Raw genomic sequence first — 13960 nt, forward strand, 5'->3', positions numbered from 1 at the left:
TTGGATAGAGCAGACCTTTGCAGTGAGTTGGTTGTAGTTTTAGATAGAGCAGACCTTTGCAATCAGTTGGTTGTAGTTTTGGATAGAACAGACCTTTGCAATCAGTTGGTTGTAGTTTTGGATAGAGCAGACCTTTGCAATCAGTTGGTTGTAGTTTTGGATAGAGCAGACCTTTGCAGTGAGTTGGTTGTAGTTTTGGATAGAGCAGACCTTTGCAATCAGTTGGTTGTAGTTTTAGATAGAGCAGACCTTTGCAATCAGTTGGTTGTAGTTTTGGATAGAGCAGACCTTTGCAATCAGTTGGTTGTAGTTTTAGATAGAGCAGACCTTTGCAATCAGTTGGTTGTAGTTTTGGATAGAGCAGACATTTGCAGTCAGTTGGTTGTAGTTTTGGATAGAGCAGACATTTACAGTCAGTTGGTTGTAGTTTTGGATAGAGCAGACCTTTGCAGACAGTTGGTTGTAGTTTTGGATAGAGCAGACCTTTGCAGTGAGTTGGTTATAGTTTTGGATAGAGCAGACCTTTGCAGTGAGTTGGTTATAGTTTTGGATAGAGCAGACCTTTGCAGACAGTTGGTTGTAGTTTTAGATAGAGCAGACCTTTGCAGTCAGTTGGTTATAGTTTTGGATAGAGCAGACCTTTGCAGTCAGTTGGTTGTAGTTTTGGATAGAGCAGACCTTTGCAGTGAGTTGGTTATAGTTTTGGATAGAGCAGACCTTTGCAGTGAGTTGGTTGTAGTTTTGGATAGAGCAGACCTTTGCAGTGAGTTGGTTATAGTTTTGGATAGAGCAGACCTTTGCAGTCAGTTGGTTGTAGTTTTGGATAGAGCAGACCTTTGCAGTGAGTTGGTTGTAGTTTTAGATAGAGCAGACCTTTGCAATCAGTTGGTTGTAGTTTTAGATAGAGCAGACCTTTGCAATCAGTTGGTTGTAGTTTTGGATAGAGCAGACCTTTGCAATCAGTTGGTTGTAGTTTTAGATAGAGTAGACCTTTGCAGACAGTTGGTTATAGTTTTGGATAGAGCAGACCTTTGCAGACAGTTGGTTATAGTTTTGGATAGAGCAGACCTTTGCAGTCAGTTGGTTGTAGTTTTGGATAGAGCAGACCTTTGCAGTGAGTTGGTTATAGTTTTGGATAGAGCAGACCTTTGCAGTCAGTTGGTTATAGTTTTGGATAGAGCAGACCTTTGCAGTCAGTTGGTTATAGTTTTAGATAGAGCAGACCTTTGCAGTCAGTTGGTTATAGTTTTGGATAGAGCAGACCTTTGCAGTGAGTTGGTTATAGTTTTGGATAGAGCAGACCTTTGCAATCAGTTGGTTGTAGTTTTAGATAGAGCAGACCTTTGCAGTCAGTTGGTTGTAGTTTTGGATAGAGCAGACCTTTGCAGTCAGTTGGTTATAGTTTTGGATAGAGCAGACCTTTGCAGTCAGTTGGTTATAGTTTTGGATAGAGCAGACCTTTGCAATCAGTTGGTTGTAGTTTTAGATAGAGCAGACCTTTGCAGTCAGTTGGTTGTAGTTTTGGATAGAGCAGACCTTTGCAGTCAGTTGGTTATAGTTTTGGATAGAGCAGACCTTTGCAGTCAGTTGGTTATAGTTTTAGATAGAGCAGACCTTTGCAGTCAGTTGGTTATAGTTTTGGATAGAGCAGACCTTTGCAGTCAGTTGGTTATAGTTTTAGATAGAGCAGACCTTTGCAGTGAGTTGGTTATAGTTTTGGATAGAGCAGACCTTTGCAGTCAGTTGGTTGTAGTTTTGGATAGAGCAGACCTTTGCAGTGAGTTGGTTATAGTTTTGGATAGAGCAGACCTTTGCAGTCAGTTGGTTAGTTTTGGAGTTTTGGTTATAGTTTTGGATAGAGCAGACCTTTGCAGTCATTGGTTAGTTTTGGATAGCAGACCTTGTTTTGGATAGAGCAGACCTTTGCAGTCAGTTGGTTATAGTTTTGGATAGAGCAGTTTGGTTATAGTTTTAGATAGAGCAGACCTTTGCAGTCAGTTGGTTATAGTTTTGGATAGAGCAGACCTTTGCAGTCAGTTGGTTATAGTTTTGGATAGAGCAGACCTTTGCAGTCAGTTGGTTGTAGTTTTAGATAGAGCAGACCTTTGCAGTCAGTTGGTTGTAGTTTTGGATAGATAGCAGACCTTTGCAGTCAGTTGGTTATAGTTTTGGATAGAGCAGACCTTTGCAGTCAGTTGGTTATAGTTTTGGATAGAGCAGACCTTTGCAGTCAGTTGGTTATAGTTTTGGATAGAGCAGACCTTTGCAATCAGTTGGTTGTAGTTTTAGATAGAGCAGACCTTTGCAGTTGGTTATAGTTTTGGATAGAGCAGTTGGTTGTAGTTTTGGATAGAGCAGACCTTTGCAGTCAGTTGGTTATAGTTTTGGATAGAGCAGACCTTTGCAGTCAGTTGGTTATAGTTTTGGATAGAGACAGACCTTTTTGCAGTCAGTTGGTTATAGTTTTAGATAGAGTTTTAGATAGAGCAGACCTTTGCAGTTTGGTTATAGCAGACCTTTGCAGTTTGGTTATAGTTTTGGATAGAGCAGACCTTTGCAATCAGTTGGTTGTAGTTTTAGATAGAGCAGACCTTTGCAGTCAGTTGGTTGTAGTTTTGGATAGAGCAGACCTTTGCAGTCAGTTGGTTATAGTTTTGGATAGAGCAGACCTTTGCAGTCAGTTGGTTATAGTTTTGGATAGAGCAGACCTTTGCAATCAGTTGGTTGTAGTTTTAGATAGAGCAGACCTTTGCAGTCAGTTGGTTGTAGTTTTGGATAGAGCAGACCTTTGCAGTCAGTTGGTTATAGTTTTGGATAGAGCAGACCTTTGCAGTCAGTTGGTTATAGTTTTAGATAGAGCAGACCTTTGCAGTCAGTTGGTTATAGTTTTGGATAGAGCAGACCTTTGCAGTCAGTTGGTTATAGTTTTAGCAGACCTTTGCAGTCAGTTGGTTATAGTTTTGGATAGAGCAGACCTTTGCAAGCAGTTGGTTGTAGTTTTGGATAGAGCAGACCTTTGCAATCAGTTGGTTGTAGTTTTAGATAGAGCAGACCTTTGCAGTCAGTTGGTTGTAGTTTTGGATAGAGCAGACCTTTGTTGGTTGTAGTTTTGGATAGAGCAGTTTTGGTTGTAGTTTTAGATAGAGCAGACCTTTGCAGTCAGTTGGTTGTAGTTTTAGATAGAGCAGACCTTTGCAGTCAGTTGGTTGTAGTTTTGGATAGAGCAGACCTTTGCAGTCAGTTGGTTGTAGTTTTGATAGAGCAGACCTTTGCAGTCAGTTGGTTGTAGTTTTGGAGAGACAGTTGTTTTGGATAGAGCAGACCTTTGCAGTGAGTTGGTTATAGTTTTGGATAGAGCAGACCTTTGCAGTGAGTTGGTTGTAGTTTTGGATAGAGCAGACCTTTGCAGTGAGTTGGTTGTAGTTTTGGATAGAGCAGACATTTGCAGTGAGTTGGTTGTAGTTTTAGATAGAGCAGACCTTTGCAGTGAGTTGGTTGTAGTTTTAGATAGAGCAGACCTTTGCAGTCAGTTGGTTATAGTTTTGGATAGAGCAGACCTTTGCAGTGAGTTGGTTATAGTTTTGGATAGAGCAGACCTTTGCAATCAGTTGGTTGTAGTTTTAGATAGAGCAGACCTTTGCAGTCAGTTGGTTGTAGTTTTGGATAGAGCAGACCTTTGCAGTCAGTTGGTTATAGTTTTGGATAGAGCAGACCTTTGCAGTCAGTTGGTTATAGTTTTGGATAGAGCAGACCTTTGCAATCAGTTGGTTGTAGTTTTAGATAGAGCAGACCTTTGCAGTCAGTTGGTTGTAGTTTTGGATAGAGCAGACCGTTGCAGTCAGTTGGTTATAGTTTTGGATAGAGCAGACCTTTGCAGTCAGTTGGTTATAGTTTTGGATAGAGCAGACCTTTGCAGTCAGTTGGTTATAGTTTTAGATAGAGCAGACCTTTGCAGTCAGTTGGTTATAGTTTTGGATAGAGCAGACCTTTGCAGTGAGTTGGTTATAGTTTTGGATAGAGCAGACCTTTGCAATCAGTTGGTTGTAGTTTTAGATAGAGCAGACCTTTGCAGTCAGTTGGTTGTAGTTTTGGATAGAGCAGACCTTTGCAGTCAGTTGGTTATAGTTTTGGATAGAGCAGACCTTTGCAGTCAGTTGGTTATAGTTTTGGATAGAGCAGACCTTTGCAATCAGTTGGTTGTAGTTTTAGATAGAGCAGACCTTTGCAGTCAGTTGGTTGTAGTTTTGGATAGAGCAGACCGTTGCAGTCAGTTGGTTATAGTTTTGGATAGAGCAGACCTTTGCAGTCAGTTGGTTATAGTTTTAGATAGAGCAGACCTTTGCAGTCAGTTGGTTATAGTTTTGGATAGAGCAGACCTTTGCAGTCAGTTGGTTATAGTTTTAGATAGAGCAGACCTTTGCAGTCAGTTGGTTATAGTTTTGGATAGAGCAGACCTTTGCAAGCAGTTGGTTGTAGTTTTGGATAGAGCAGACCTTTGCAATCAGTTGGTTGTAGTTTTAGATAGAGCAGACCTTTGCAATCAGTTGGTTGTAGTTTTGGATAGAGCAGACATTTGCAGTCAGTTGGTTGTAGTTTTAGATAGAGCAGACCTTTACAGTCAGTTGGTTGTAGTTTTAGATAGAGCAGACCTTTGCAGTCAGTTGGTTGTAGTTTTGGAGAGAGCAGACCTTTGCAGTCAGTTGGTTGTAGTTTTAGATAGAGCAGACCTTTGCAGACAGTTGGTTGTAGTTTTGGATAGAGCAGACCTTTGCAGTGAGTTGGTTGTAGTTTTGGATAGAGCAGACCTTTGCAGTGAGTTGGTTGTAGTTTTGGATAGAGCAGACCTTTGCAGTGAGTTGGTTGTAGTTTTGGATAGAGCAGACATTTGCAGTGAGTTGGTTGTAGTTTTAGATAGAGCAGACCTTTGCAGTGAGTTGGTTGTAGTTTTGGATAGAGCAGACCTTTGCAGTGAGTTGGTTGTAGTTTTGGATAGAGCAGACCTTTGCAGTGAGTTGGTTGTAGTTTTGGATAGAGCAGACATTTGCAGTGAGTTGGTTGTAGTTTTAGATAGAGCAGACGTTTGCAGACAGTTGGTTGTAGTTTTAGATAGAGCAGACCTTTGCAGTGAGTTGGTTGTAGTTTTGGATAGAGCAGACCTTTGCAGTGAGTTGGTTGTAGTTTTGGATAGAGCAGACCTTTGCAGTGAGTTGGTTGTAGTTTTGGATAGAGCAGACCTTTGCAGACAGTTGGTTGTAGTTTTGGATAGAGCAGACCTTTGTAGTGAGTTGGTTATAGTTTTAGATAGAGCAGACATTTGCAGTGAGTTGGTTGTAGTTTTAGATAGAGCAGACCTTTGCAGACAGTTGGTTGTAGTTTTGGATAGAGCAGACCTTTGCACACAGTTGGTTGTAGTTTTAGATAGAGCAGACCTTTGCAGACAGTTGGTTGTAGTTTTAGATAGAGAAGACCTTTCCATAGATCTATTTAAGCTGCGTGTGACATACCTCCACCCGTCATATTTATGATATTCATGAACAAAGATTATTAAATTCTTTCTTTTTTTATAATGTTTCTTTTAATCAGTTAGTGTATTTGAGTTTATCCATAATATTTGTTTTAAATTATGTTTAGTCTTTTCTGGTTGATTAAACTGAAATGGCAACCAGCTTTCTGTTGCTTGTTTTAAAAATAGCAATATTCTGGAGATGATTTAATTTTCAAATAACTAAACGTGAGAGGTTGTAATCTGAATAAAGGGAATAAGGCAATGTTTGAACATGGGATGAGACATCCTTACTAATCTGCTAGAGAACCAGTTTGGATTTAAGTACAACTTTTGTATAACTGAAGCCTTTAGTGAGAGGTTCAGTTCTTTAATAATATTTCATCATTTCAGCCCTACGAATTCATATTCGTTATATAAATCAGTCTGTTTCATTTTGTCTGGCTTGCCATTCCAAACAAAGTGAAATATATTTTTAAACAAGATATATATATATTTTTAAACAAGTCTTTCTGTGGAGGCAGGACCGTTAGTAAATAGGTAAACTGGAATATGACTAAATAATTAATCATGGTGTTTTTCCACAAATAGACAGGTATTTATCTTTCCATGGTAGCAACATATTATCTATTTTTTCTAACTTTCTATTAAAATGTACAGCATTGTAGCGAAATCACTTTCTTTATTTCGGGATATGACTACAGAGTATGTCTACTTCACCATCAGACCATTTTATTTGTGTACTATACAGGACGGTAATGTAAACGTAGTATTTATTAGCGATCCATTACATAATATGGTACATTTATCATAGTTCAGTTGTAATCCAGAGAGGTTAGAAAACGTATCTAGATCCTCTATGAGGCTGTGCAGGGATCCAGATAGCGGATTTAAAAGAAAACATGAATCATCAGCGTGCAATGACCCCTTTGTTTTTGAACCCTGGATTTCTAGCCCCTTGATATTACTGTTGGATCAGATTTTAATAGCTAACATTTTGATTGCCATAATAAAAAAATATGCCGATAACAGACAACCTTGTTTCACTCCTATCAGAGATGTGACCATTATTTACTAAATTGAATTTAGGGTTACTATACACAAATTTAACCCACTGTATAAGAGATTCTCCAAAATTAAAATACTCGAGGCATTTATATATAATTTCTAGTTGTACTTTATCAAAGGCCTTTTCAAAATCAGCTATGAATACCAGGCCCGTACCTCTGCCTACTTTTCTACTTTTTTCTTATTTATTAATTGTGTACTTGTTTGACATTCTACTACAGTGTAGGAGATAGAAACACAAGCATTTTGCTGCACCTGCTGTAGCATCTGCTAAACTGAGTATGTGACCACTGCTCTACTGCAGAGGTCAGAGGTCACAGACATCATATGACCTCTCCTGTCAGGTCACAGCCATGCTCAGATCTGTAGTGTCATAGACATTAGGGGCACGTAACATTAGGAAACAATAAACATGGAACGTGAAACATGGTGGGAATTAAATATCAACAAAAGTCAACAGGAGAATTGGACATAAAGGTCTAATTGATGTTACCTTGTTACAGAGTGCTGCCTTTAGTAAAACCTGTTGGAGATCTGACCATTGATGTTACCTTGTTACAGAGTGCTGCCTTTAGTAAAACCTGTTGGAGATCTGACCATTGATGTTACCTTGTTACAGAGTGGTGCCTTTATCAGAACCTGTTGGAGTGGTGCCTTTATCTGACCATTGATTTTACCTTGTTACAGAGTGGTGCCTTTATCAGAACCTGTTGGAGAACCTGTTGGAGATCTGACCATTGATGTTACCTTGTTACAGAGTGGTGCCTTTAGTAAAACCTGTTGGAGATCTGACCATTGATGTTACCTTGTTACAGAGTGGTGCCTTTATCAGAACCTGTTGGAGATCTGACCATTGATGTTACCTTGTTACAGAGTGGTGCCTTTATCAGAACCTGTTGGAGATCTGACCATTGATGTTACCTTGTTACAGAGTGATGCCTTTATCAGAACCTGTTGGAGATCTGACCATTGATTTTACCTTGTTACAGAGTGAAGCCTTTAGTAAAACCTGTTGGAGATCTGACCATTGATTTTACCTTGTTACAGAGTGAAGCCTTTATCAGAACCTGTTGGAAATCTGACCATTGACATGATCAATCAGTTATAGGGTCTACATAACACAGTCATAATAAAGACATACAGTATCAACTGTCACAACCAATCATATTCATGTTTTAAAACAGAGTCTTGAGATACCCAGACTACGGGTGTGTTGTGGTCCTGTACCCAGGCAGATCCCAACCTGCCCAGAGGAGCAGTGGACAGAGAGAGCAGTGGGCTGAGAAAGAAGTGGGCTGAGTGAGCAGTAGGCTGAGAGATCAGTGGGCTGAGAGAGCAGTAGGCTGAGAGAGCAGTGGACTGAGAGAGCAGTAGGCTGAGAGAGCAGTGGGTTGAGAGAGCAGTAGGCTGAGAGAGCAGTGGACTGAGAGAGCAGTGGGCTGAGAGAGCAGTAGGCTGAGAGAGCAGTGGGCTGACAGAAGAAGTGGACTGAGAGAGAAGTGGGCTGAGAGAGCAGTGGACTGATAGAAGAAGTGGACTGAGAGAGCAGTGGGCTGAGAGAGTAGTGGGCTGAGAGAGCAGTGGACTGAGAGAGCAGTAGGCTGAGAGAGCAGTGGACTGAGAGAGCAGTGGACTAAGAGAGCAGTGGGCTGATAGAAGAAGTGGACTGAGAGAGCAGTGGGCTGAGAGAGTAGTGGGCTGAGAGAGCAGTGGGCTGGGAGAGCAGTAGGCTGAGAGCAGTAGGCTGAGAGAGCAGTGGACTGAGAGAGCAGTGGGCTGAGAGAGCAGTGGGCTGAGAGAGCAGTAGACTGAGAGAGCAGTGGACTGAGAGAGCAGTGGGCTGAGAGAGCAGTGGACTGAGAGAGCAGTGGGCTGAGAGAGCAGTGGGCTGAGAGAGCAGTAGACTGAGAGAGCAGTGGACTGAGAGAGCAGTAGGCTGAGAGAGCAGTGGGCTGAGAGAGCAGTGGACTGAGAGAGCAGTGGACTAAGAGAGCAGTGGGCTGAGAGAGCAGTGGGCTGAGAGAGCAGTGGGCTGAGAGAGCAGTGGACTGAGAGAGCAGTGAGCTGATAGAAGAAGTGGACTGAGAGAGCAGTGGGCTGAGAGAGGAGTGGACTGAGAGAGCAGTGGACTGAGAGAGCAGTGGGCTGAGAGAGCAGTGGGCTGAGAGAGCAGTTGACTGAGAGAGCAATGGGCTGAGAGAGCAGTGGGCTGAGAGAGCAGTGGGCTGAGAGAGCAGTGGACTGAGAGAGCAGTGGACTGAGAGAGCAATGGGCTGAGAGAGCAGTGGGCTGAGAGAGCAGTGGACTGAGATAGCAGTGGACTGAGAGAGCAGTGGGCTGAGAGAGCAGTGGGCTGAGAGAGCAGTGGGCTGAGAGACAGACAAAGAGACAAATGTATCTGATATGGACAACTTATCTGAATGCCTTACCTATGAGGTATCCGTGAAACAGACTCACTCAGGTGTGTGTGTGTGTGTGTGTGTGTGTGTGTGTGTGTGTGTGTGTGTGTGTGTGTGTGTGTGTGTGTGTGTGTGTGTGTGTGTGTGTGTGTGTGTGTGTGTGTGTGTGTGTGTGTGTGTGTGTGTGTGTGTGTGTGTGTGTGTGTGTGTGTGTGTGTGTGTGTGTGGTGCCAGTGTGAGAAGAGGTACTGTGCATGTTTGGTCGTGCTCTAGGCTCCAGGCTTGCCCCTAGGGCTGACACACACATCTTCTACTGAGGAGTCGTCTGAACATGTCTCTTTCTCTCTACCTCTGCCCCGTCTTTCTCTCTCTCTTTTTCTTTCTGTCTATCTCTGCCCCTCCGCCCGGTCTCTCTCTCTCTCTCTCTCTCTCTCTCTCTCTCTCTCTCTCTCTCTCTCTCTCTCTCTCTCTCTCTCTCTCTCTCTCTCTCTCTTTCTTTCTCTCTTTCTCTGCTCCTCTGCCCCGTCTCTCTTTCTTTCTTTCTTTCTTTCTTTCTTTCTCTCTTTCTCTGCTCCTCTGCCCCGTCTCTCTCTCTCTTTCTTTCTTTCTCTCTTTCTCTGCTCCTCTGCCCCGTCTCTCTTTCTTTCTTTCTCTCTTTCTCTGCTCCTCTGCCCCGTCTCTCTCTCTCTTTCTTTCTTTCTCTCTTTCTCTGCTCCTCTGACCCGTCTTTTTCTCTCTCTCTCTCTCTCTCTCTCTGCCCCTCTGCCCCGTCTCTCTCTCTCTTTCTTTCTTTCTCTCTTTCTCTGCTCCTCTGACCCGTCTTTTTCTCTCTCTCTCTCTCTCTCTCTCTGCCCCTCTGCCCCGTCTCTCTCTCTCTCTCTCTTTCAATTCAAGGGGCTTTATTGGCATGGGAAACGTGTTAACATTGCCAAAGCAAGTGAAGTAGATAATATACAAAAGTGAAATAATCAATAAAAATGAACAGTAAACATTACACATACAGAAGTTTCAAAACAATAAAGACATTACAAATGTCATATTATGTATATATACAGTGACAGTGTATATATACAGTAACGATGTACAAATGGTTAAAGTACACAAGGGAAAATAAATAAGCATAAATATGGGTTGTATTTACAATGGTGTTTGTTCTTCACTGGTTGCCCTTTTCTTGTGGTAACAGGTCACAAATCTTGCTGCTGTGATGGCACACTGTGGAATTTCACCCAGTAGAGGCAGAGGGGCAGAGATAGAGAGATAGAGAGAGATGGGGCAGAGGGGCAGAGATAGAGAGATCTCTCTCTCTCTCTCTCTCTCTCTGTCTCCCTCTTCACCTCTCTTTTGAACAGTGTCACAACATATCTCCTCACCAGGGAGAAAGGGCCTTTGTAGTGCTCCATATTTCCCAAACAATAGCCTAGCCACTTGGGTTGTGTAATAGGTGGCAGGTAGCCTAGTGGTTAAGCGAGTTGGGCATATAACCGAAGGTCGCTGACTCAAATTCTGTAAATTGCTGTGGATAAAATAAACTCATCTACAGAAGTGTCTTACACTTCCAATGTAACACATTATTCTTATACTGTATTGTTACTGTTAAGATTCAGGTTTCATTCAAATACACAGCATATGTATATAAGATATTTTTGAATGTGTAAAGAGGTAGGTTCCTGGTTTTGTGTGGAACTATTTGTGAATCTAACTTTAGTGAGAGTGACAGAATGGGTTAGGCATTAATGAAAGCTAGAACTTGCTGGGAGATGAGGGTGTGTGTGTGTGTGTGTGTGTGTGTGTGTGTGTGTGTGTGTGTGTGTGTGTGTGTGTGTGTGTGTGTGTGTGTGTGTGTGTGTGTGTGTGTGTGTGTGTGTGTGTGTGTGTGTGTGTGTGTGTGTGTGTGTGTGTGTGTGTGTGTGTGTGTGTGTGTGTGTGTGTGTGTGTGTGAGTAGTGAGTGTGTGTGTGTGTGTGTGTGTGTGTGTGTGTGTGTGTGTGTGTGTGTGTGTGTGTGTGTGTGTGTGTGTGTGTGTGTGTGTGTGTGTGTGTGTGTGTGTGTAGTGAGTAGTGAGTAGAGGGAGATGTGTGTGTGTGTGTGTGTGTGTGTGTGTGTGTGTGTGTGTGTGTGTGTGTGTGTGTGTGTGTGTGTGTGTGTGTGTGTGTGTGTGTGTGTGTGTGTGTGTGTGTGTGTGTGTGTGTGTGTGTGTGTGTGTGTGTGTGTGTCCTCCCCTACTGTAATCCCAAGGCTCACACAAACACACAACCATCATCACCCCTCCCCACAGAGAGAGAGGAGGTGAGATAACACACAAGGGAGGGAGGGAGGGAGGGAGGGAGGGAGGGAGGGAGGGAGGGAGGGAGGGAGGGAGGGAGGGAGGAGGGAGGGAGGGAGGGAGGGAGGGAGGGAGGGAGGGAGGGAGGGTAGTATAGGAGTGTGAAGTCCCTTGGGGTTCAACAGTAGTCAGACTCACCTCACAACTACAGAAGAAGATTTTTTTACATTCACCTTTTATCCAGATTCATGAAAAATAAGAATGTATTGGAATAATGGTGGGACTCTCTTCTTCATCTGCTAATGGTAGGTACCAAAGTACACTTTTTGAGAAAACTGGTTTACTTTTCTCCCAGTTATGTATGATCCTGTTATCAGTTTAGTTTTTTTGTGTGATGTTACATTTGTGTTTGTTTTCTTTCTTTAGTGTGGAAGTCTTTTAGCATGTTAGTCTTTTAGCATGTTAGTCTTTTAGCATGTTAGCCTTTTAGCATGTTAGTCTTTTAGCATGTTAGCCTGTTTGCCTTTTAGTCTTTACTCGCGAAGTAGGAAAGTAGCAGAGACAAAACAGACAATCAGACTAGAAAACTGTCTAGTAAACTGTAGTAGTGTTATACTGTGATCAGACTAGTAAACTGTAGTAGTACCTCACTGTGATCAGACTAGTAAACTGTAGTAGTACCTCACTGTGATCAGACTAGTAAACTGTAGTAGTGTTCTACTGTGATCAGACTAGTAAACTGTAGTAGTACCTCACTGTGATCAGACTAGTAAACTGTAGTAGTACCTCACTGTGATCAGACTAGTAAACTGTAGTAGTAACTCACTGTGATCAGACTAGTAAACTGTAGTAGTGTAATACTGTGATCAGACTAGTAAACTGTAGTAGTACCTCACTGTGATCAGACTAGTAAACTGTAGTAGTACCTCACTGTGATCAGACTAGTAAACTGTAGTAGTACCTCACTGTGATCAGACTAGTAAACTGTAGTAGTACCTCACTGTGATCAGACTAGTAAACTGTAGTAGTACCTCACTGTGATCAGACTAGTAGACTGTAGTAGTACCTCACTGTGATCAGACTAGTAGACTGTAGTAGTACCTCACTGTGATCAGACTAGTAGACTGTAGTAGTACCTCACTGTGATCAGACTAGTAAACTGTAGTAGTGTTATACTGTGATCAGACAAGTAAACTGTAGTAGTACCTCACTGTGATCAGACTAGTAGACTGTAGTAGTACCTCACTGTGATCAGACTAGTAGACTGTAGTAGTACCTCACTGTGATCAGACTAGTAAACTGTAGTAGTGTTATACTGTGATCAGACTAGTAAACTGTAGTAGTACCTCACTGTGATCAGACTAGTAAACTGTAGTAGTGTTATACTGTGATCAGACTAGTAAACTGTAGTAGTACCTCACTGTGATCAGACTAGTAAACTGTAGTAGTGTTATACTGTGATCAGACTAGTAAACTGTAGTAGTACCTCACTGTGATCAGACTAGTAAACTGTAGTAGTACCTCACTGTGATCAGACTAGTAAACTGTAGTAGTACCTCACTGTGATCAGACTAGTAAACTGTAGTAGTACCTCACTGTGATCAGACTAGTAAACTGTAGTAGTACCTCACTGTGATCAGACTAGTAAACTGTAGTAGTACCTCACTGTGATCAGACTAGTAAACTGTAGTAGTACCTCACTGTGATCAGACTAGTAAACTGTAGTAGTACCTCACTGTGATCAGACTAGTAAACTGTAGTAGTACCTCACTGTGATCAGACTAGTAAACTGTAGTAGTACCTCACTGTGATCAGACTAGTAAACTGTAGTAGTACCTCACTGTGATCAGACTAGTAGACTGTAGTAGTACCTCACTGTGATCAGACTAGTAAACTGTAGTAGTACCTCACTGTAGCCTCCTCTCTCTCTCTCTTTCTCTCTCTCTCTCTCTCTCTCTCTCTCTCTCTCTCTCTCTCTCTCTCTCTCTCTCTCTCTCTCTCTCTCTCTCTCTCTCTCTCTCTCTCTCTCTCTCTCTCTCTCTCTCTCTCTCTCTCTCTCTCTTTCTCTCTCTCTCTCTCGCTCTCTCTCTCAATTCAATTCAATTCAATTCAATTCAAAGGGCCACAATAGTCATTTACAACATTAACAATGTCTATGTATTATTTCTGATAATTTTATGTTATTTTAATGGACAAAAAAAGAAACAAGAACATTTCTAAGTGACCCCAAACTTTTGAATGTGAGACATATCATAAGACGTCTATATACAGTGTTGTAACGATGTGCAAATAGTTACAGTAGAAAATTGAAAATAATTCAACATAAATATGGGTTGTATTGACAATGGTGTTTTTTCTTCACTGGTTGTCCCACAAACCTTGCTGTTGTGGCACACTGTGATATTTGACCCACTCCTGCTCGCTCTCTGGCACTGACACACACATACGCTGACACACTCTGTCTTGCGTTGCACTTGTAACAAGGTGTGGATTGTATCTTCTAAGTTTAACAGTGTTTGTCAAAGCAGTGTGAGATAGTGATTTTTAGTGTGGGCTAGCTCGGCTAACTCAGCCACACATTCCTCCCCCTAGTCACGTATCAAATTGCACCCTATTCCTTATATAGTGCACTACTTTAGACCATGTCAAAGTGGTGTAGTGCGATATATAGGGAATAGGTTTGCCAATTGGGATGCAGCCTTTGTCTTGTCTCTGAGCCTCCGTC

At 42.1% G+C, this 13960-nt stretch overlaps 1 protein-coding gene across 3 annotated transcripts in view; it reads left to right on the forward strand.

The window, feature by feature from the left end:
- LOC124011316 (actin filament-associated protein 1-like 1) overlaps positions 1-13960 on the forward strand; it is a 111100-nt gene that overhangs the window by 23761 nt on the left and 73379 nt on the right. For 2 of the 3 annotated variants that reach the window (XM_046324560.1, XM_046324562.1), the window contains exon 1: positions 11398-11540. The exons of the other annotated variant lie outside the window; for it this stretch is intronic. In XM_046324560.1, coding sequence (XP_046180516.1) covers positions 11510-11540 — 31 coding nt within the window. In that variant the 5' untranslated portion in view covers positions 11398-11509. Of the gene's footprint in view, positions 1-11397; positions 11541-13960 lie in introns of those variants that run through there. 3 annotated transcript variants of the gene reach the window in all.

This window comes from Oncorhynchus gorbuscha, linkage group LG23 (genome assembly GCF_021184085.1).
Source record: "Oncorhynchus gorbuscha isolate QuinsamMale2020 ecotype Even-year linkage group LG23, OgorEven_v1.0, whole genome shotgun sequence".
Classification (NCBI taxonomy): domain Eukaryota; kingdom Metazoa; phylum Chordata; class Actinopteri; order Salmoniformes; family Salmonidae; genus Oncorhynchus; species Oncorhynchus gorbuscha.